The sequence below is a fragment of the Oreochromis niloticus genome, linkage group LG9 (assembly GCF_001858045.2).
Source record: "Oreochromis niloticus isolate F11D_XX linkage group LG9, O_niloticus_UMD_NMBU, whole genome shotgun sequence".
NCBI classification, from domain to species: domain Eukaryota; kingdom Metazoa; phylum Chordata; class Actinopteri; order Cichliformes; family Cichlidae; genus Oreochromis; species Oreochromis niloticus.
This window is the reverse complement of record NC_031974.2, coordinates 33,868,092-33,889,565: the sequence shown is the minus strand read 5'-3', so window position 1 is coordinate 33,889,565 and position 21,474 is coordinate 33,868,092. Positions and strand designations below refer to the sequence as shown.

The 21,474-nt window shown below is 42.6% G+C and overlaps 2 protein-coding genes across 2 annotated transcripts in view; both read right to left on the bottom strand.

Annotated features, from left to right (window-relative positions):
• LOC112847800 (syncytin-A-like) overlaps positions 1 to 21,474 on the bottom strand; it is a 670,150-nt gene that overhangs the window by 227,587 nt on the left and 421,089 nt on the right. The gene's annotated exons all lie outside the window — the stretch shown is intronic.
• LOC102076740 (uncharacterized) lies at positions 12,215 to 14,453 on the bottom strand. The gene is made up of 3 exons (XM_005456483.4): positions 13,560 to 14,453; positions 13,427 to 13,445; positions 12,215 to 12,943 (listed from the first exon to the last, which is right to left on the bottom strand). The coding sequence occupies exons 1-3, from the start codon at positions 13,803 to 13,805 to the stop codon at positions 12,303 to 12,305; spliced, it is 906 nt and encodes a 301-aa protein (XP_005456540.2). The 5' UTR covers positions 13,806 to 14,453; the 3' UTR covers positions 12,215 to 12,302.

Sequence of the window (21,474 nt, the reverse complement as noted above, 5' to 3'; positions counted from 1 at the left end):
CACACGTGGGAAATTTGTTTTGTCACAGCAGGAAGTGGACAGTGCAAAAGTTCTGAAGCAAAAATTAGAATACCATAAGAATAAATACAGTACACAACTGTACAGAATAGAATAAAATAAAATACTATATACAGTAGAATAAAATAGAATAGAATATACAATAGGATAAAAATAGAATACAAATGCTGTATATAACTGAGTAAAAATACAACAATGCCAGAAAGGAGTATTGCACATAGTGTTATTGCACATGTGTGGGTTTGTGTGTTTGATCAGTTAAAGTCTTTGTTGCAGAGTCTGACAGCAGTGGGGAGGAAAGACCTGCGAAATCTCTCCGTCCCACACCGTGGGTGCCGCAGCCACTGAAGGAGCTGCTCAGTGCTGTCACAGTCTCATGCATGGGGTGGGAGATGTTGTCCAACAGGGATGACAGCTTAGCCACCATTCTCCTGTCACTCACCACCTCCACTGGGTCCAGAGGTACATACGTACTCTACCCAATGTCCCCTTGCCATGGCACTTGTGTTGCATCTCATTGATCTCCAGTTATGACATCAGTTCCTTGTCTCAGGAGCTTGGAGAGAAAAGCTTCTGGACTTCTTTAAGTTTTTCAGTTTTCAGTTTTATTTGTCATATGCAAGTTAGCACAGGGTCAACATCGCAATGAAATGTGTTTGACGAGCAGCGGTCTCTCAGCAGCATGATACAGTAGGAAAAAATATAATAAAATAAAATAACAAATAGAAAAATAGTAAAGAACAAAATATTAGAGAGACATGATAAAAGAGAAAAGATGACTAAATATGTATGTATCTATAAATATAAATATATGTACACTAGTGATTAAATAAGAAAATCTTGAAAAGAAATATGACGGGAGGGCAGATGGGATATTGCACAGGAATGAGCAGCAGAAATTTACAGTATTGCACTTTTTAAATATAAATATCAATAACAATAAAGTGAAGTGACCAGTGCAGATTAAACAGAGTACTTGTGAAGCTGCAGGGTAGCTTCTGAGTCCTGTGTTGTGTGTGTTTAAGTGTTGTGGTTGATGTGTCGTATGGCTTGATGGTAGAAACTGTTTTTAAGTCTTGTAGTCCGAGCAGACAGACTCCTGTAACGTCTGCCAGATGGTAACAAGGAGAACAGCTGATGTGCTGGGTGGCTGTGGTCCTTGATGATGCTGTGTGCTTTACGGAGGCATCGCTGGTGATAAATGTCCTGAATGGCAGGAAGCCTCGTGCCAGTGATGTGCTCTGCTGCCTTCACCACCCTCTGTAGTGATTTACGGCTGCTGGCAGAGCAGCTTCCGTACCAAACTGTGATGCAGCTCGTCAGCAAGCTCTCGATTGCACACCTGTAGAAATTTGAGATGATGCTGGCGTTCATGCCAAACCTCCTCAGCCTCCTCAGGAAGTAAAGCCGCTGGCGAGCTTTCCTGATAGCAGTGTCTGTGTGAAGGGTCCAGGAGAAGTCCTCAGTGATGTTGACTCCAAGGAACTTGAAGCTGCTGACCCTTTCGACCTTGACACCGTTGATGTGGATGGGCTGGTGTTCCCTGACTGGTCGTTTCCGGTAGTCCACTATCATTTCTCTAGTTTTGCTGATGTTGAGAGTCAGGTTATTTTCCAGGCACCACTCGTACAGCGCCATCACCTCCTCTCTATAGGCCGTCTCATCATTACCTATGATGAGGCCTATGATGGTTGTGTCATCAGCAAACTTGATGATGATGTTGGACTCATGTTTAGCAACACAGTCGTGTGTGAACAGGGAATATAGGAGGGGGCTAAGCACACAACCCTGTGGCGTACCTGTGTTAAGGATGAGTGATGAGGAAGTGTGCTTACCAACTCTCACCACCTGGGGCCTGTTTGTGAGGAAGTTTAGAATCCATCTGCAGATCGGTGTTCCCAGCCCAAGGTCGACGAGCTTCGTGGCAAGTTTTGAGGGGATGATGGTGTTAAATGCCGAGCTGTAGTCGATAAGTTTCCTTGAAGACGTTTCATCCAAGAAGCTTCTTCAGTTCTAAGAGCAAATGGTGGAGAGTCCCAGATTTATGCCCTATGGGAGTGTCCCCAAGAGTGTCATGGACCCCCCTATTGATCCTCTACCTAATCACATGAGCCAAGGTGTGAAGACAGTTGAAGACAACCTAGCCCCACTCTATCATGTGATTTACTGAGGTCAATCTGGGACTCCTCGCCAGTTGCTCTTAGAACTGAAGAAGCGTCTTGGATGAGAGGTGAAACATCTTTAAGGAAACTTAAAGAAGTCCAGATGCTTTTCTTTCCAAGCTCCTTGGACTACGATGACCTGGATGACTGAGCACCTTCACAGACACATCAGTTCCTTCTTCTGAATGTTGGAACACTGAGTTGTTTCACCGTCAGTCATGATGCTGGGTATTGAAGATTACATAGGGGTTTTTTTACATCCTCTTCATGTCCTCCTTCAACTGGGGTTACTTGCAGAGTAGCATTCCAGCAGCACCCTGTTCTCATCTCTTGCCTCTTGTTGACATGGTTGCAAATTATACCCCCATCTCACATCTGTCTTTTTTGTCTAAGGTCTTTGAAAAAGTACTTTTTTAAGCAGCTCACTGAGCATCTGTCTGTTTGAACCATTTCAGTCTGGTTTTAAACCAAATCACTCCACAGAAACAGCTTTAGTCAAAGTGGTAAATGATCTGTTGGTAAATGCAGACAACGATCGCACTTCAGTTTATTACTGCTGGATCTAAGTGCTGCGTTTGACACTGTGGATCACTACATTTTATTGGATAAGCTTGAACATTTTATTGGAGTTACAGGAAATGTTTTATCATGGCTGAGATCTTACCTGTCTGGGAGATCTCAGACTGTTAGTTTTAAATATGATCTCTCCGAGACCTGTGCAGTGAGGCACGGGGTCCCTCAGGGCTCTGTACTTGGACCATTGCTGTTTTCTATGTACCTGCTGCCTCTTGGTGTTCTTTTATGTTCTTTTAATGTAACCTTTCATTGTTATGCTGATGACCTGCAGCTTTATGTTCCTTTAACCATTGGAAATTGTGCTGAAGTCTCTAAACTAGAATCGTCTCTATCTGCAATTAGGAGCTGGTTATCGAATAATTTCTTGCTCCTAAATACTGATAAGACAGAGTTGATGGTCATTGGACCACAAAAATTTCAGAACTTGTCCCAAAATTTCATCTTGAAAATTGATGACTATGTCATAAATTGTAGGGACAAACTTGGGCATGTGGTTCGACATGGTGCTCTCTTTTGAGTCTCATGTAAAAGAGATAACAAAGACCGCCTTTTATCATTTGAGGAACATAGCCAGAATCAGACAAGTTTTGTCAAGCGACACTGCAGAGGTTCTTATCCATGCATTTGTGTCTTCACGTATTGATTATTGTAACGCTCTTCTTTCTGGGCTACCAAAGAAAAGTTTTAGAGGTTTACAGATGGTGCAAAATGCAGCTGCTCGCATTTTAACAAGGACTGGGAAATTTGAGCACATTACCCCTGTACTGAGATCCCTTCATTGGCTACCTTCTCAGGTTCGAGCAGATTTTAAGGTCCTGCTGCTCACCTACAAGGCTTTAAATGTCAAAGGAGTTTGCAAAGGCTTTAAATGGTTTGGCACCGTCATACCTCTCCGACCTTTTACACCTTTATGTTCCATCCTGTGCTCTACGATCTCAGGACTCTGGCCTTCTAAAGGTTCCTAGAGCCAGAAAAAAGACAACTGGAGAGCGTGCTTTTTCTTTTCATGCCCCATTAGGCAGACATGCTCTGTGGAGGTTTTTAAAACTAAGTTGAAGACACATTTGTTCACCCTATCCTACATGTCTTAATTTTATGCCTTCTAGTTTTTAAATTCTTATTGTTTTTAACTTGTATTGTGTTTTTTACTTGTATTGCTATGTATCGCTTTATTTATTTATCTTATCTTAGTTTCAAATAGCTGTACAGCACTTTGTTTAAAAGCGCTTTATAAATAAAGTTATCATTATTATTCATGTAGAGACTATCTATTCACCTTTTCTGCTTCGCACAAAGACACATTGGGTGGAACCAAAGATCTCAAATTTGGACTCATCAGCCCAAAGCACAGATTCCCGCCAGTCTAATGTCCACTCCTTGTGTTTCTTGCCCCCCCAAAAGCTCTTCTGCTAGTTGCTTTTCCTTAGTCATGGTTTTTAGCAGCTATTTTACCATAAATGTCAGTTTTGGGACTGCTCTCCCTGCCTCTGCACTTCTCCATGCCTAGTGCTAGCTAGCCATGGAGAAGAACCAGCAAAGAAGAATAGAATTTCTCTTCAATTTTAACTTCTATTCTAGCCCCCATAGATAACTAAATATTCCAGTCAGCTGGTGTCAATAAATGCCAACTCACTGTTTGTTGATTATTACAAAACACTCAACATAAACCACCATTATCTGAGTAAATACTGTACATTAAAACTCCTAATTAAATGTTTTGGCGTGAGCATTTTTTCCTGTGAGACTTCCTCAATCAAAAAAACTTAAATTCAGACTTGTGTCTTATGGTTTGATCCATGTACCGAGCCAGAGAGAAATTCAAAGTACTTCAAAGTAATAGACATAAACATAGAACTTGATAACATTTGACAGAACATCACGGTGTTTTTGTGCTAAAGAACACTCAGAATATCATTAAAAAGCAGAGACTCCCTTCATACTTTAGTTCACTGACCCTCCTGGAACACAATATTCAATATTTTATGTATAAGATATTCTCATAAATATTTGCTTTCTCACATATAGCACAGGTCAATTTTGAGAAATGTTCTCTGCTGCAGTGCATGTGTTTTACACTGATGCCATGATGGACTTTCTTACATGTATGTACAAGTTCACAGCCTGATATGGGTCTGTTGGTGGAGTCAGATGGGGTTCATAAGGATATTGCACAGTTCATATACATCTGGATCACATGGTTCGGTCAGTGGAAAAACATACTCGTTTTTAAACAGTTCAACATGTTCTTCTTCAGTGGGGCAAAGGAAGTCTCTTCTCCCTTTGAGCTCAGGTATTGTATACGGTACGTTAGCCGACCACTGGGGATATTGATGTTTTCTGATGGCCTGATGGTGTATTCCAAACCTCTGCAGCGTCATCCAGCTCATCCTGTTAAAAAGAATACAAATTTAAGAAATGTGTAGACATGCTGGCCTAAAAAAGTAGTAGGCTAAATTATAGTATTTACACAATTCACATTTCATTTACTCCCTGCTCTGCCTCTGCTCTTGTCTCTTTCTTCTTGCATGTCTCTCCGTTCCCTCAACCTAGCCCTGCTCTCATCTCTCACTTTACTTTGTCTACTCCCTCTTTATCACTTCCTCTGTTCCCTTTATCTCTCACTCACACACGAATGCATCCACACACGCAAGAAAACACAATTTATTAACTCACCTGGAAAAGTCCCATGCAACAAAACTGAAAGCCTCTAACATGGCCATTTTCAGTTCCAAGGTCACCCCTCACAACTCTAAACGCTTTAAACGCTGCACCGCTTCTATTTAATACCCCCGATAAATTTTGGATTACTATTTGTTGTGTAGGCATAAAGCCAGATTCTTTTTCTTGAGAAAGCATCAATACTCCCATTGATACAGATGCCATATGGAGTCCAGGTGCCAGATGAAATTCGGCCCTTTTGAAAAATATTTCCTTCGCCTGAGACGTGTTGCTTTCCTCAGTGCCACTCCTCAGTTATCCAGCTCCTTCAACACCAAGCGCACATCCTCTTTCCTCTCTTGTACTCCATGTTCCCTGCATTTAGCGTACATCCTTCGGTACCCGTGAAGCTGCCCAGAGTACTGCAATTGGTTGTCAATGAATTCAACCAAGACTGCATGGCATCCAGAAGACCATCAGGGTGTACAACCTCACCCCTGCCGCCGTTGCCCACCTCTCAATTTTAAATACACATATACATTGAGGGCTATCAGGAGGGGCTATTCGCTTACCTGCTGCTCTCTGGCAGGTAGCTCCATGCCCTCCTGGGTTTTAAATGCACCTTAGAACACACATGCATCAACACTACATATGAGTGGGCAGAGGGAGGTTTGGAGTCTTCACACACCCCCGTTCTCTGTTGCCTGTTGGGGCGGGAGGGCTAGGAGGAGGAGTTGGCCGTCCGACTGGGGTCTGGAATGTGGGGCCTCCCTGCTGCTGCGGAGTCGGGGCGGTCTGCTTCTCTCTACCCCAAGGAAGAGGGTAACATTACCTGGGTCTGGGTGCAGTTTCCCCCTCCAGGGGCAAGGGTACCTAGACCTGGGGCTTAGAGTACGCTTGGGGAGTGTGATTGTGTGTACAGTGTCTCTTTATGTCTGTCTCCACGTTGGGTGAGTGTTGAGTAATTGCATATGAGAGCATGAGGGTGGGAATGGATGTTTGTATCTGTGTGTGCCTGTTTGTCTGTGTCTATATGTCAGGTTGGGTATCAGACATCTCAGGCCCTCCAAGGTTTGGAGGCCTATCTCCCCCCACCACTCCCCCTGCCAGTGTCAGATGCCCTCAGACATCAGTGCATTGGTGGTTCTTTGTGTCCGGGGATGGGCGTCCAGGTACACACCGGCTCACACTATCCTGGGATAGTGGCGCGGTTGCCCCTCTGTTGGTCTTCCTTGGTCTCTTGTGTTCTGGGGGCCTCTGGATGTCTGGAGCCTGGATCTCCTTCATACCTGCTTCATGCCCTGGAGGACGGGGCAGTGCCCCCCCCACACCCTCTAGCAGATCATTACATGAAGGAACCTTTTAAATACAAGCGCGCTCATGCTCACAGGTGTACACACGGGTGCTCACACACACAAACTACACCCTTTTTGGCTCCTACCTCAAAGCACACTGTGCGCTGTCGATCCTACGTGCTGCACAATAATGTTTAATATTTAGTATTTACTGTTATATTCACATAGATTTTCACGATGATGTTGTTTATTATATTGATCTGTTTTTTTGCTTGTTTTCTCTTTTTTCTTTCTCAACAGGTGATCCAGGTGATTGATATATGTATTTTTTGTCTGTTTGTTTTGTTGGTTTTTGTTTTTTGCCCTTTATCACCGTCCCTCTTCCCCGCTCTTTTTCTTTCCCTCTTTCTTTCTCCCAGTCAAGTCTGTCCCGTGTGTAGCACGTGAAAATAAAATAAAATAAACAATAAAAGCAAAGGTGAATCAAATAGACCAATACGGCAAGGCCGGATTTACTTTACCATTTGGCAAAGTAAATCCGTTGGGCATCTTTCTTTGCCTTTAGACAATAATTCTGATGGCAAAAGAGCCAAACGGGACAGGCGGAGAAAGAAAAAAAAAAAAAAAGACTGCAGGTCAGAGTACGTTTTGTGACGAGCGTTTCAGTACTGACCTGGTGGTGCATGGACTTAAAAGTTTTGTCCCCTTGCGCTAAAAACTCTCTTCAGATGTCTCTCTCTTATTTGAAAACTGTGTCTAGTGCCAAGCACTGTTTTAATGTCTTTATAGTTTAGGCCAAGTTCAAAATAAAAATCTGTGAATCTCTCACATGGCTGTGTGTCCTCCATCGCTGTGGTTGTTTCTAAGGTTTCAGTACTGACCTGGAGGTGCGTGGACTTAAAACTTTTGTGGGATCTTGCAAAAGGACATCTTCATTTTTTTTTTCTCCAATGTCCCTTGCAGGGCTCCGTACAATATCGACAGTCAATCAGTTAAAACTGCTAAAAGTTCATTAAAATACAAAATCCAGCAGCGTCCTCACATGTCCTCTCCACTCCTTCGCTCTGGTGCCCACTAAAGGAGAAGGAGGACAGCGGCAGTCACTTCCTTTTATTTACCAATGTTCCTTCATCTAAGGACTGGCTCGGAACTTGGAACCCTGAATGGGCAGAGCTCCGCCGCCGCCGTTCTCTGTTCTCTTCTTGATGCTCTCCTGTCACCTCTTCACACTCCGCCGACAGAGTCCTTTCCTTTTCCATCTCCGGCTACACCATCCAAAGCTGTTACAGCTGTGGTGCTCTTGGTGGTCATCACAGTCATCTTCATCATCATCACAGAGTTCAGCTTCCTCACAAGACCAAAGGTGAGGAGCAGCTTCAACAACCAGCAGCTTCCAAGTGAGGCAGAGCTACTCTGGTGCTTTTTGTTAGTAGGTGACCTGTGGCCTTGATTTGCAGAGCTTTCCATAACGAGTACGTCCACCTGGGCTTCTGATACTGCTTGGGGTTTTAGGGCTTGGTAGGATAAAGCAGGAGCTGTTTGCACACATGCACTTATTTGTGTTGCTGCAAACGACATCAGCTTTTTATGGATTCAGGGTCTGAATACCAAGTACTGAGTGCTTTGTTGGCCAAAACCCTTTGTTGTTGTATTTTAACATCTTACATACTATTTAGCTCTACTTCTAGCATGCAGGTTTAATAGAGTGCTAATCAAAAACCAAAGCTTTCAGTTTGTCATTCACTTTATGTCGCAACATCTTACCTGTGGTCCTGAGCTCTGAGAAGAAACCCAAAATGACTTCTCTGCGTAGGGTGACTGAGCTCAGCCTTAGAAATAGACGAGGGAGCCCACGCTGCTGTTTCTTTGCGTCCAAAAGAGCCGGCTTAGATAGTCTGGCATCCATCATGCATACCTTCTCGGTTCCTCCCTTTTGTGAACACACTCATGTAGGAAAAATACCTCAGGTACAGCCAAAACTTGTGATCTGGCATGGGAGCACCTGGAAATCCTCCTGAAGAGTTACTCTGGTTGACCCACTGCTACCATGGCCGAACTATGGATTAGCAGGAGAAAATAGATGGGTGAATGGGTTATTATAATAATAACCTGAATTTGGTGCCTGAATTGGATCCAACAGAGTCAACAGGAACAGTATAATGTGTGCTACCTGTTGTCACAACCAGTATCACCATGCCAAGAACATGTGTTTTTAACAAAAGATCCATATTTAATGCTCTACAATGATAAAGGGTTGTCATGCCTTTTTGTCTCTTTCAGAAATAAAAACAAGCTTTGAATAAATTTCATAAGAACTGCACACGAATAAGCATCGTTATAGTAGTGGTTAATATTTAATTTGTCATTTATAAAGCATTATTTGTCCATAATATATTATTTATTAACATAGATGTAAATGTTCAGTCTTGGTTAATAAGCTCATATTGCATAACATAACATAACGAGCATTTTTATACTTTATAAATAATGGACTAAACATTTCTAAGAGTACTACAGTGCAAATAAGATTTTTAGGAAATGTTATTGGTTTATGGTGTTATTCAGAAAGTCTAAGTAAATTATTTAAAATGTCTTTAGTTTGTTCCTCCAGTTGAACTTTCCTCTGGTTTGTAGACAGCTGTAGCTAACGGACAAGCTGACCTCCAGTCACGTCATCTGCTCCTGTGCGTTCATTCAGGTAAACTCAGCTGAAATGACTGTGGATGGTCACCTTGAAGGAGGTGATCAGGTTCGGAGCTCAACACCTCCCAAAGTTCCAGAGGGAGAACATTGGTCATGGCGTCTCTTTAGCTTTTATTTAACCATCAATTATTAACATAAAACATCAACAATATACACTTTTAACATACATTTCACATGTTTAGTTTTACACAGTGAAGTAAACAACATCATAATGCAGTGCATTAAACTACGTATTATTATTGTTATCACAGGGTGCAATGCACTGAGCATCAAAGCAAGGCTACCATTCATATTTAAATTTAGTTCATTAAGGCAACTTATGGTTAAAAACAACAGCATAAATATAATGCTCACCTGTCAGCATGGGAAGTAGAGGTCACCATGCAAACACAATAACATACAACATGGCTGCAGACGAGTTCGCTGCCCTAACTCATCTCACCAGGAAACAGTTCAAACACAGCTACATTTGTGCAACTCTGTTCAGTTTGCACAAGTGTTGTGTAACACTGTAGTTATATCCAACTTTCTAATTCAGCAGCAGCATTTGCCTTCTCTCTCTCTACAGAGGGAGCGCAACATTTTTCCTCTAACTCTCCAACAGGAAGTGTGGATTGACTGATTAAACAAATCAAACTATATTTCACTCAGTTCTTAAACCCAATAGGCCATGAGATGTGGTGACTTTGCTCACTTTTATTAAGAAATTATATTTTTCCACTGTGCTTGACTCAGGCAGTTTCTCTTTTTGGTAATAACCTTTGGATATGTTTCGATATATGCAACTCTGTATAGATGGCACCCATAGATAGACTTGTAAATATTATAGAATTAACATTTTTCATTATAACATGAACACTAACACAAAGAATTCTGCAGGAGTTCATTGTGCCTTATATATGTTGATAAATTACACCAACAGTCGAACGACTTTCTGAAGCAGTGAGGCTTCAGACATCATCAGTGACATCACTCACCCGTAATAAAGCGAGCCCAGCAGGTGCTTCACAAAAGCCTTCCTGGATTTCTCAACACGTGCGCTGAAGCCTCTGTACAGTACGTCCCATCACTAATTGGAGCCCAAACTGTCACTATTAGACTTCCCCTGCCTCAAGAATTAGTAAATGGTTCCCTGTTGACACTGACTGTAAATAAACTGATGTTTGGTTATCATAGTATTTCTTTCTGTAATACTTTCAGTATTTTCTTTGATTTTTCTGTTACCTTTCCCCCTTCTTTATTCTTAAAAAAAGAAGTGCCAGGGTAGCTGGCACCCAAGCTTTTTTAGAACATTGATGAAAGGAACATCTGTGTGACACAACATTGTGCTGCTACAATAGCAGGCTTGTCTATAGAGCTCATCGAAGCCTGTCTTACGTTGATCAGGATCCATGGAATGATGCCCATTACCATTCAAAGTCTGACATCAGAGTTTGGGTCATAAAGTTGAAATGGTCAGTTGATTTTTTTTATCTGTAGCAGCAGGTCAGACACAAATCATCTCAAGGTTCTTGATGCTTGATGGAAGTGGAGAGAAAAAACTCTTTAAACAGAAATGAAACATACACGGCACCCAGATTGTGACAATATTTTTATTGTTTAAAGTTTTCTTTTCCCAAAACAAGAATCAAGCAAGGCAAAAAATGTATGACAATTCAGTGGTGGGTGGGAGGGAATATGTAGGAAAGCTGTTTTCTGACTTTCCGAACACAACTACATAAATCCCCCATCCCCCTGCCCGCCCTTCCTGCCAATCCATCCTGAAAAGAGTTAAAGAGTTGGGATTGTCGATATTTACAGCTTGAAGTTATATGAGCTTCAGAGAGTGGGTGGACAGTTGGGGATTGTTCTGTGCTTATTTGTGTCTAAACTTTCCTTATATTGACCAGGAAATTTGACCTCTACCAACTGCAGTCCTGCTGGCCTCTCTCTCTCTCTCCGTCTTTGTGTATGTGCATGCAGTGGCTGTAAACCAAAGAGTAAATGCGGGACTGTGTCTGGGGGTGATCTATAGGAAAAGCAGCCAGGCCTGCAGCAAGCATCAGACACTTTTTAGACTGAATCGGAGCAGCCTAATTATCAGTCTGAGTTGCCCTCACTGCATGCCTCGTGTTATATTATGCAGGATTTTCACAGGATAAGAGAAGAATACCATTATAACAAAACATTAACAGTCAGAAGAACTGTGTCTACTTTTTCTCTCCTTGCAAAGGAAAAGGGCTGTCTGAAAAGTTATACAACTGTGGGGTCCTTAGGACTGTGACACCTTTGGTCTTGTGAGGAAGCAAAGCTCAGGACGAAGTATGACTGAGCCAGTATACCCACATGTGTGCTGCTGAGAAGGCTGTACAGGCATGCCTGCAGCCAAATCCAAGCCTCCTCGGGTTAGTTGTAGTTGCAGAACGCTATAGGACGGAGACAGCTATGATATAAAATGTTTGGTTAAAAGGATGAAAAAGAGAAATTGCTTCCCTATAGTTATCACTTTTATAAATCTTTAGCAGTCTGCCAGCATGCTGAGGTCACAAAAACAAGAAAACAAACCTGACTTTACTGCAGTGTTTGGAGCTGTTTGTCATCATCAGCTCTCCTGAAGTTTGTCATTATGAGCCAAGCAGTAAGTCCACAATACTGTCATGATGATTATGAATTTGGTCATGGTTCTAACAAAGAGTTCTAACTAACAACATGTAGCATCACACAGTGTTTTCTTGTGTAAAACAAGGACACATCTTTGTTCATAATTTCAATATATGTTACTGGAATGAATCAGACATCATGCAGAATTCGTTAATATTTGTTTATGTATTTTTATTTTTTTGCACTGAGTAATCCCAAAATACAAGGATTTGTATACACACCATCCACTGATACACATACAATAGTAATGCTAATCTACTCGGTCTTCTCCATTTGGCCACAGGTTCTCATCCACATCACATCTTATGTCATCTAGGGCAATACACCTAGGAAAGAATCTTCTGGCATGCCTGATCCATCCCTGGCAATCTTCTGCTGATATCTCCAGGCATCCAGCATTCATTGCATCCAGGAGGGACATTTGATCATGTGGATGATGGTCGTAAACCTTCCACCACCATGAGGAAAAGAATTCCTCTATGGGGTTGAGGAATGGAGAGTAAGGTGGGAGGAAAAGAGACTCCATTCTGGGATGGGCTGCAAACCACTCGGTGACTGCACGGGAGTGATGAAATGCCACGTTGTCCCATACAGTTATAAATGTTGGCTGATTCCTTCTCTCCGCATCCCTTTCCTCACCTAGCACAACCCTTCCATAGAGATCATGCAGGAACGCAAGGAGCCGTTCAGTGTTGTATGGCCCAATTAGTGGTCTGTGTAACAGCAGTCCATCAGTGGATATTGCTGCCCACATTGTGATGTTGGCACCCCTCTGGCCCGGGACATTCACTGTGGCTCTCTTCCCAATCACATTCCTCCCTCGTCGCCGTGCTTTGGCCAAGTTGAAACCTGCCTCATCCACAAAGATGAAAATGTGGTGTGTTTGCCTGCCTTCATCAGTGACCTCCTGACCCAGTATGAACCTTCCAGATCCCTCAGGTCATCTGGATCCGGTCTGTTATCAGTCCCCAGAGTCAGAACCAGACACGGAGAAGCTGCATTCAGCTTTTATGCTCCTTATATCTGGAACAAACTCCCAGAAAGCCCCAGATCAGCTGAAACACTCAGTTTATTTAAATCCAGGTTGAAGACTCACCTGTTCTCAGCTGCATTTGAATAAAGCACCAAATCCACACTTAAGTTTAAATTTCAAAACCTACTTTTTAACTACTGATTTTATCTACTGTTCTGATTTTATCTACTGTTTTGATATTTGATTTTATATACTGTTTTGTTTGTTTGTTTGTTTGCTTGTTTTAATCAAATTTAAATCATGCTTTTTATTTGTTTTTGTTTTAATGTCTCTGTAAAGCACTTTGAATCACCTTGTTGTTGAATTGTGCTATATAAATAAACTTGCCTTGCCTTGCCTGCCTTCAATCTCCATGACTCTCTAACATAAATCCACAAGGCAACATAAGCTGTTACAGTAGTAAATTTGTAAAACTTGTCTTTGTGTGTGTTTGGTTTTGTTCAAAAACAGATCTGTATTTTATTGTGATCTTACCTGGACATACTGGTTCCTGAGTTGCTTGACATGTTCAGAGTTCCTCTCAAAAGGCACAGTGTACCACTGTTTCATCCTGACCTGATGTTTTTTCAGGACTCTAGAAATTGTTGTTATGCTTACACTGTGAATATTTGTGAAAGTAACGTTGTCTGCCAAGACTCTGTGTCTAATTTCAGTGAGTTTTATCCCATTGTTTCTGATGACCATATCAACAATGACAGTTTCCTGCACATCAGTGAACATCCATCCTCTCTCTCCTGTGTGAGGTAACCGTTGAGTCCTAAGCAGAAATGCAACAACAATTACACAAAAGCTTATTTACTTCTGAAATGTGCAAATGCCCTTGCAGAATACAAGTTACCTGTTGGCTTGCCGGAAAACTCTAACAATAGATGCCACTGTAGAGCGTTGCAGATTTGACTGCACTCTCTGACCAGCCTCTCTCATTGAGTGACCATGATTTACTACATGATCAATTACAGTAGCTCTGATCTCATCTGCGACTACAGCTCTTGATCTTCCTCTTATTCTTCTTCCACCACGCATACGTATTCCTCACCCCCTCCCAGCCACTCTTCTTCCTCTTTCAGCCACTTCTCCATTTCTGGCTGGGTCCATGTTTACATCACAAAACAAACCTATTCAGCAGTTGTCTCCTTTTGTAATGAAATTGAAGGAGTAACACCTGTGTAGATGTTCATCTACAATGAGAATCAGCTGTGGCTGGTTAAACTGCATTTTTAGATTTAAAATATGTTTCAATAAAATATTGCTGTTGAATTTTGATGTCTTTGAGCTGTTAGCCATTAGCATGCGTCCGTACTACCTGCCCCGGGAATTCTCGCATGTTATCGCGATAACAGCGTATGTCCCCCCCTCGGCCAACGCGGATGCAGCCTGTGACTCTCTCCACTCTGTCGTCAGCAGACTGCAAACACAATCTCCGAGAGCCCTTCTCATAATATCAGGGGACTTCAATCATGCCTCACTGGACTCCACACTGCCCACCTTCACCCAGTATGTGACCTGCCCAACCAGACACAATAAAACACTGGACTTACTGTATGCCAATGCTGAAGAGGCATACGGTTCATCACCTCTCCCTCCCCTGGGCAGATCTGATCACAACCTGGTGCACCTTGTCCCTGTGTATGAGCCCTTAGTGCGCAGGGAGCCACCAGCCACCCGCACAGTGCAGAGATGGTCGGAGAAGAGCGAGGAGGCTCTTAAGGATTGTTTTGAGTCGACTGTGTGGGAGGTGATCTGTGACGACCACGGAGAGGACATCGACAGCCTTACTGCATGCATTACTGACTATATTAATTTCTGTGTGGATAACACCGTACCTACCAGGACTGTACGGTGTTTCTCCAACAACAAACCTTGGATTACCCCAGAAATTAAAGCCGTCCTCAAGCAGAAGAGGAGGGCCTTCAAATCCAAAGACAAAGAGGAGTTGAAAAGGGTGCAGAGAGAGTTGAGGGGACTGATAAGGAATGGGAAGGACAGCTACAGGCAGAAGATGGAGAACCAGCTTCAGTAAAACAACGTTGGTGAAGTCTGGAGAGGCCTCAGAACCATCTCAGGCCACAAACATCAGAACTCTCTGCCTGGGAGGGATGTGAGGTGGGCAAATGAACTGAATCATTTCTTCAACAGATTTGATTCAGCCATGAGGCAGTCTCCAACATCGGCTGCAGACTCACCCACCCCCACTGCTGCTGTTCCACCTCTGACACCTCAGACACTTCACACCTCCTCTATTCACCCTGCTCACCCTCCCCACCCCAACAACAGCATCCAATACACACTCAACACAAGGCTCCAGCCTGTCTCTCTCAACCACCCAGGTTAGGAGGGAACTGAGGAGGATTAAAGCCAAGAAGGCAGCGGGTCCAGATGGCATCAGCTCGAGGGTCGTCAGGTCCTGCGCGGACCAACTGTGTGGTGTGATGGAGCACCTCTTCAACCTGAGCCTGAGGCTGGGGAGAGTCCCACAGCTCTGGAAAACCTCCTGTGTTGTACCAGTGCCAAAGACTTCACGCCCCAAGGACCTCAACAGCTACAGGCCGGTGGCTCTGACATCCCACCTGATGAAGACCCTGGAGCGCTTGGTCCTGGATCAGCTTCGGCGCCTTGTGAGCTCATCACTGGACCCACTTCAGTTTGCCTACCAGCCTGGCATTGGAGCGGATGATGCCGTCATTCACCTCCTACATCGTTCCCTCGCTCACCTGGAAACCGCTGGGAGCACTGTGAGAATCATGTTCTTTGATTTCTCCAGTGCCTTCAACACTATTCTTCCCTCGGTTCTGAAGGACAAGCTGGAGAACTCAGAGTGGACCATCACCTCACTACCTGGATTTTGGACTACCTCATCGACCGACCACAGTATGTGAGGACTCAGGGCTGTGTGTCGGACAGGGTCGTCTGCAGTACGGGGGCCCCACAGGGAACGGTTCTGGCTCCGTTCCTCTTCACCATCTACACTGCAGACTTCTCCCACAACTCCACCCAGTGCTTCCTGCAGAAGTTCTCTGATGACTCTGCAATAGTCGGCCTCATCACTGATGGGGACGACAAGAAGTACAGAGGACTAACTCAGGACTTTGTGGACTGGTGCCAGCTGAACTACCTCCAGATCAATGCCAGTAAAACCAAGGAGCTGGTGGTAGACTTCCGCAGGCACAAGCATCCTCCACTGCAACCACTGAACATCCAAGGTATGGACATTGAGGCTGTGGACAGCTACAGGTACCTTGGTGTTCATCTGAACAACAAACTGGACTGGACTCATAACTCAGACGCCCTCTACAGGAAAGGGCAGAGCAGGCTGTACCTGCTGCGGAGACTCGGGTCGTTTGGAGTGGAGGGCCCACTCCTGAAGACCTTCTATGACTCTGTGGTGGCCTCAGCCATCTTTTATGGTGTGGTCTGCTGGGGCGGCAGCATCTCTGCTGGGGACAGGAAGAGACTGAACAGGCTGATCAGAAGGGCCAGCTCTGTTCTAGGATGCCCTCTGGACCCAGTGGAGGTGGTGAGTGACAGGAGAATGGTGGCTAAGCTGTCATCTCTGTTGGACAACATCTCCCACCCCATGCAGGAGACTCTGACAGCACTGAGCAGCTCCTTCAGTGGGAGACTGCGGCACCCACGGTGTGGGACGGAGAGATTTCGCAGGTCTTTCCTCCCCACTGCTGTCAGACTCCACAACAAAGACTTCAACTGATCAAACACACACATGTGCAATAATACTAATGTGCAATAATCTTTTCTGGCATCGTTGTATTTTTACTCAGTTGTATAAAGCATTTGTATTCTATTCTTGTCTTATTGTATATTTTATTCTATTTTATTCTACTGTATATAGTATTTTATTTTATTCTATTCTGTACAGTTGTATACTGTATCTATTCTTATTTTATTTTATTCTAATTTTTCCTTCATAACTTTTGCACTGTCCACTTCCTGCTGTGACAAAACAAATTTCCCACGTGTGGGCATAGCTGGACTGGCTATCGGCCATACCGGGCATTTGCCCGGTGGGCCGCTGGCGATTTTTTGTTTTTATGGGCCGATGGATTTTTTTAAATTTTTTTATTTTTTTTTTTATTTTTTTTTTTTTAGGAAGGGTATATATAATGAAAGGTCTTGGATTGGCCATGATCGACTCTGTGCTGGACCAATTACAGCCGAGGAGGCCGGATGCACCCTCCCCCTTGTTTAGCAATCTTATAGACGAACTAAAGAAAATGGAGAACAAAAAAGGAAAGGAGGTGTTTATGAAAATATCACTAAATCTGCCATTTATTAATTTTAATATTAATTAATGATCATGTCTCACCTCTAGTGTTCTTGGTCTTAATTTAAGGTTTCTACCATGTGTTGTAGATAGTTCAGGAGGTTAACTCGAGCAAGCAGTCTTTTTGTTTCCGTTATGTACTGTTTAAAATCCAGAATAGGGAGGATGGTGTAGGTTTAAGTTTTTAGATTGATACATATATACCAACAAGGCAGTGTACATCAAAGCAGTGGTTTTCATGCAAAGGCTTTATGGTTTTTCCTATAGTGATTGACAGATCACGTGACTTTTGCGCATTGCATTCCGGGAACTGGTGGCAAAACAAGTACCGCATCAAATGCAAGCATTTGCAGCACCGCAAAACGTTCATTCTCCGGTTCCAATACCTTCTTGGTTTTTCTTTGCTGCACAAAAAAGGAATGTACAAAACTAAGGAGAATAATGCCGGTCCGTACAAAGACAGACTCGACGAAAAGGCAAAGAAAAGATACGAGGAAAAAATCAAAGGAGTGAAAGGGTTAGACCCTTACGAGCACACAGAGTGGACAAAAGACGTTAGCGCGCTGCCCAACTTTCACCACGCTCAGATTTATAATTATACGGTTCTTGGAGTGAGTGCATACACTCATGAAGTTTAGTAACTTCAGGTCACTGCAACAAGCCCAGGTACAGTTTACCGACGGATGGGTACAGGACCTTGAAATGCACCGTGTAGAACGAAAGACCATCGTACAAACAAAGGTAAGTTTACCAGTCTCACAAATCGTTGTCATAAATACACATTCGTTAACCGTTTATTAATATAACCTTTGAGCTCAACGGTAATTAATTAGTAGTGGAAATAATCTCTGGTACGCATTACAGAAATGTAGCAGTGACAATAATATTGTATGTTGTAATAGCACTGGACAATTAGTGATACAAAACAACTGTTTTATCCTGTGAATAAAAGTATATGTTTTTGTCAATGTACCGTGGTAATAACAGAAGCGAAACGCAATATTGTGTCAGGACAATTCACTATTTATGCACAATAAATAAAGGAGCATAGCGCGACAATTTCTGTTCAGCGCCAGACTTGCTTGTAACCTATATCACAAATTATGTTAAGAAAAATGACGTATTGACTACTACAAAACACTGACCTTTGTGGGAATGCTTGGAGCAGACTAACATGTGAGCTGGAGTGTTCTGAGACGTTATATTTGGTATATCCAGACCATCCGTCGGCTCTTACTTCGGAAACATGGCTTAAAAAATTTCTCTTCAACGACGTAATCCGATAAAAAAACCGATCTCTTTACCCGTCGGCTTCCCGTGGCTGTCATGCGACCGGCTGTTGCAGTTAATAATACAACAGCTTCTTGCCATTTTTTGGGTTTCTTTTTATCGCTGTGTAACTGAGTTCAATTGAAAGCCTGCGTGCGCTAGTACCTCTTGCCACAAGTTCCCAGAATCCTTTGCGGTTTTACCCCTGAATGACGTCACATTTTCAATCTCTATCCTGGTGGGCCGGTCTCTAGTCAAAATGCCCGGGCCGATTTTTTGTCCCAGTCCAGCCCTGCGTGTGGGACTAATAAAGGTTATCTTATCTCATCTTATCTTATCTTATCTTATTCAGTTTTGCATTATGTTATTGTTTTGACCATAAGTTTAACAGTTTTGAAAACAGTATGTAAGTACATGCAAAATGTCCTGTACGTACAAAGATTTTTGGCAGTTGTTGTGTCTGAGTGAGAAAATAATTCATGAATTTTGAGAGATGTAGTCATTGAATGCATTTTGTGCCAAAACAATGATAACTGATCCTCAGTTTAGCCCACATAGACTTCTGTTGTGCTCACTGTGTGAGGAGTTTTGCAAAAGTGACCTAAGTATTGCGAAATGTGTCCTAGTGTCTGTAAAAAACTGTAAACCTCCAGCAGGTGAACCTTCATGACATAACGAGGTAACAAGGTAAAAAATTAAACAGTAACAGTCTGAATGAATTATATGAATGTGGAAGGAGTCATTCAGGACTCCTGAACTGCAGACACCGAGTCTTAATGCTTCATTTTCCACTTTATATCAGCCACGACATTGACAAAGTGCTTTGTGTGAGTGTGTGTGTGCATGTGTGTGTGTGTGTGTGTGTCATGAACAGCTTTAAAAGGCCTAAAGTGGGGTTTGAATTCGAGTTCAAGTTATGGCAGACTGTCGGCACTTTGAAATGGAATGCAGCTGTCCTACTGCGAACAGCTAACAACAGGAATCAGACCCAAGTCCACCCAAAAACTGGTCCATAGCAAACACCTAGTATGTCCTTAAAAACATATTCTTTGTTCATAACTATCAAAAATATGAAATGATTTGCAAAGCGTGAAAGTGTTACAGCTGCAGAGCGCTATGGCGGTACCTTTGGAAGGTGTTTACATAGCGATTTGATGTAACCATGTAACCAACACAATTTGATGTAACCATGGAGACAGAGTCGCAGCATCCACCGCATGCTGCACAGGGTATAGACATTACTTCAGTATTGTATTATATTTATATATATTTACTTCCTGTTGACCATCACCTCAGGTTCACTGTTACAGTTTCAGCCTACAAATGTGCACTGTCTAAATATGAACACATTCAAAAAATAAAGTTGTTTACAAACATTCATGCTTCATAAATAAGCGCAGCTGTTCTGTTTTACAGTTTTATTTGTAAGATTATTATGAACTTCACATTGTGTATCTAATCATAGAAATTTTGACCGTTTCATTCCTTTGCTCTATGACAGCTGGAATAAACCTATCCTGACAATTATAGTTGAACAAACTTCAGTTAAATCAGGTAAAAATGGGATCAGATTCATCTTTGCATAGTCAAAAGCAGACACCTCCTGTGCTCAGTCCATCATATTAAAAAAGAAACTACAGCACGCTCCGTGTGATTTTTGCATCCACTTCCAAATCACTGTCAAGCAGCCCATCAATAGGTAACAGAACAGACATCTCCAAACAACAATACATATTTCAGAGTTTTTGATCAGTGTTTTGATCGTTGTGGTGAACAGACATGTTGCTTTTAAAACCACATGCAGTGTGTGACCATGACTGGCACACTGTTCACTGAGACCATGAACGCCACTTCTTTGAAGCATTCTTCTTCTTCTTGGCATCCAAATAGAAGCAGAAACAGCGGAGTCGTTTTGATCGACCAAAAGCAAAAGTAGAATATCTGAGGTGAAAGCAGCCAGGTGAAATTATTAGGATGTAAACAATAATTCAATGCAGTGTCTCAGGTAGCTTAGTCTGCTACAACTGTTGGTATAAGCTCAGTACAATTAATACTCAGTATCTGGGAATAAGTGGTTTTTAGTTTTTATGTATGTAGTCATTTAACTTCCATCCATTTTTTTAACGTCGGGTGACGAAATGTGAGGTTGACTTGTTAGTTTAGACACTAGGTGCATTTGGTCCCCTGTTGTCTAACTAAACAAGTTGGTTCACTTTGTGTTGTGGAGTCATGCCAGTTTGGGCAGGTGTACCTGTCCCCTGTTAGCAAGTTTCTTCAAGGTGTTTAGGTGGCAGTGAATGTGAGTAGAGCTTCTAGCTTGGAAGCACAACTGTGGCTTTGCAGGCTGACAGTTTCTTTGGTTGCTCTTTTCACTTTTATTACATCTCCTCACCGGACGTCTAGTGTCACAGAATATCAAACCTGTAATTGTAAATAGATTCAAATGTGAGCTTTTCTCTTTGTGTTGAATATCAACACTGTGACTTCTCAGACTGTAAGCTTTACTTCAGCAGTTGTAGAAGCCGTCACTCGAAATGTCTTACGATAACAAGAAAACAAAACCTTTTCAGTACACGGCCCCAAATATTTCTTCCTCTACTTTTTCTGAATTCCATCAGCTTTGTCTGCTGGTTTGAAGACAATAAGCCACAGAAAAGACAATTTAGTAATTTTATTTGCTTTATGGAGCTTGAATGTGTTGTGTAATGACGCTGAATAGCCATAGCTGTCCCTCTCTTGTGTCAGTAACATTGTACTGTTCAGCATATGACTGATATGTGAGGAATGCTTACATAATACGATAACAGATATCTGGTCTTACATCATTAAGGACTGACAGAT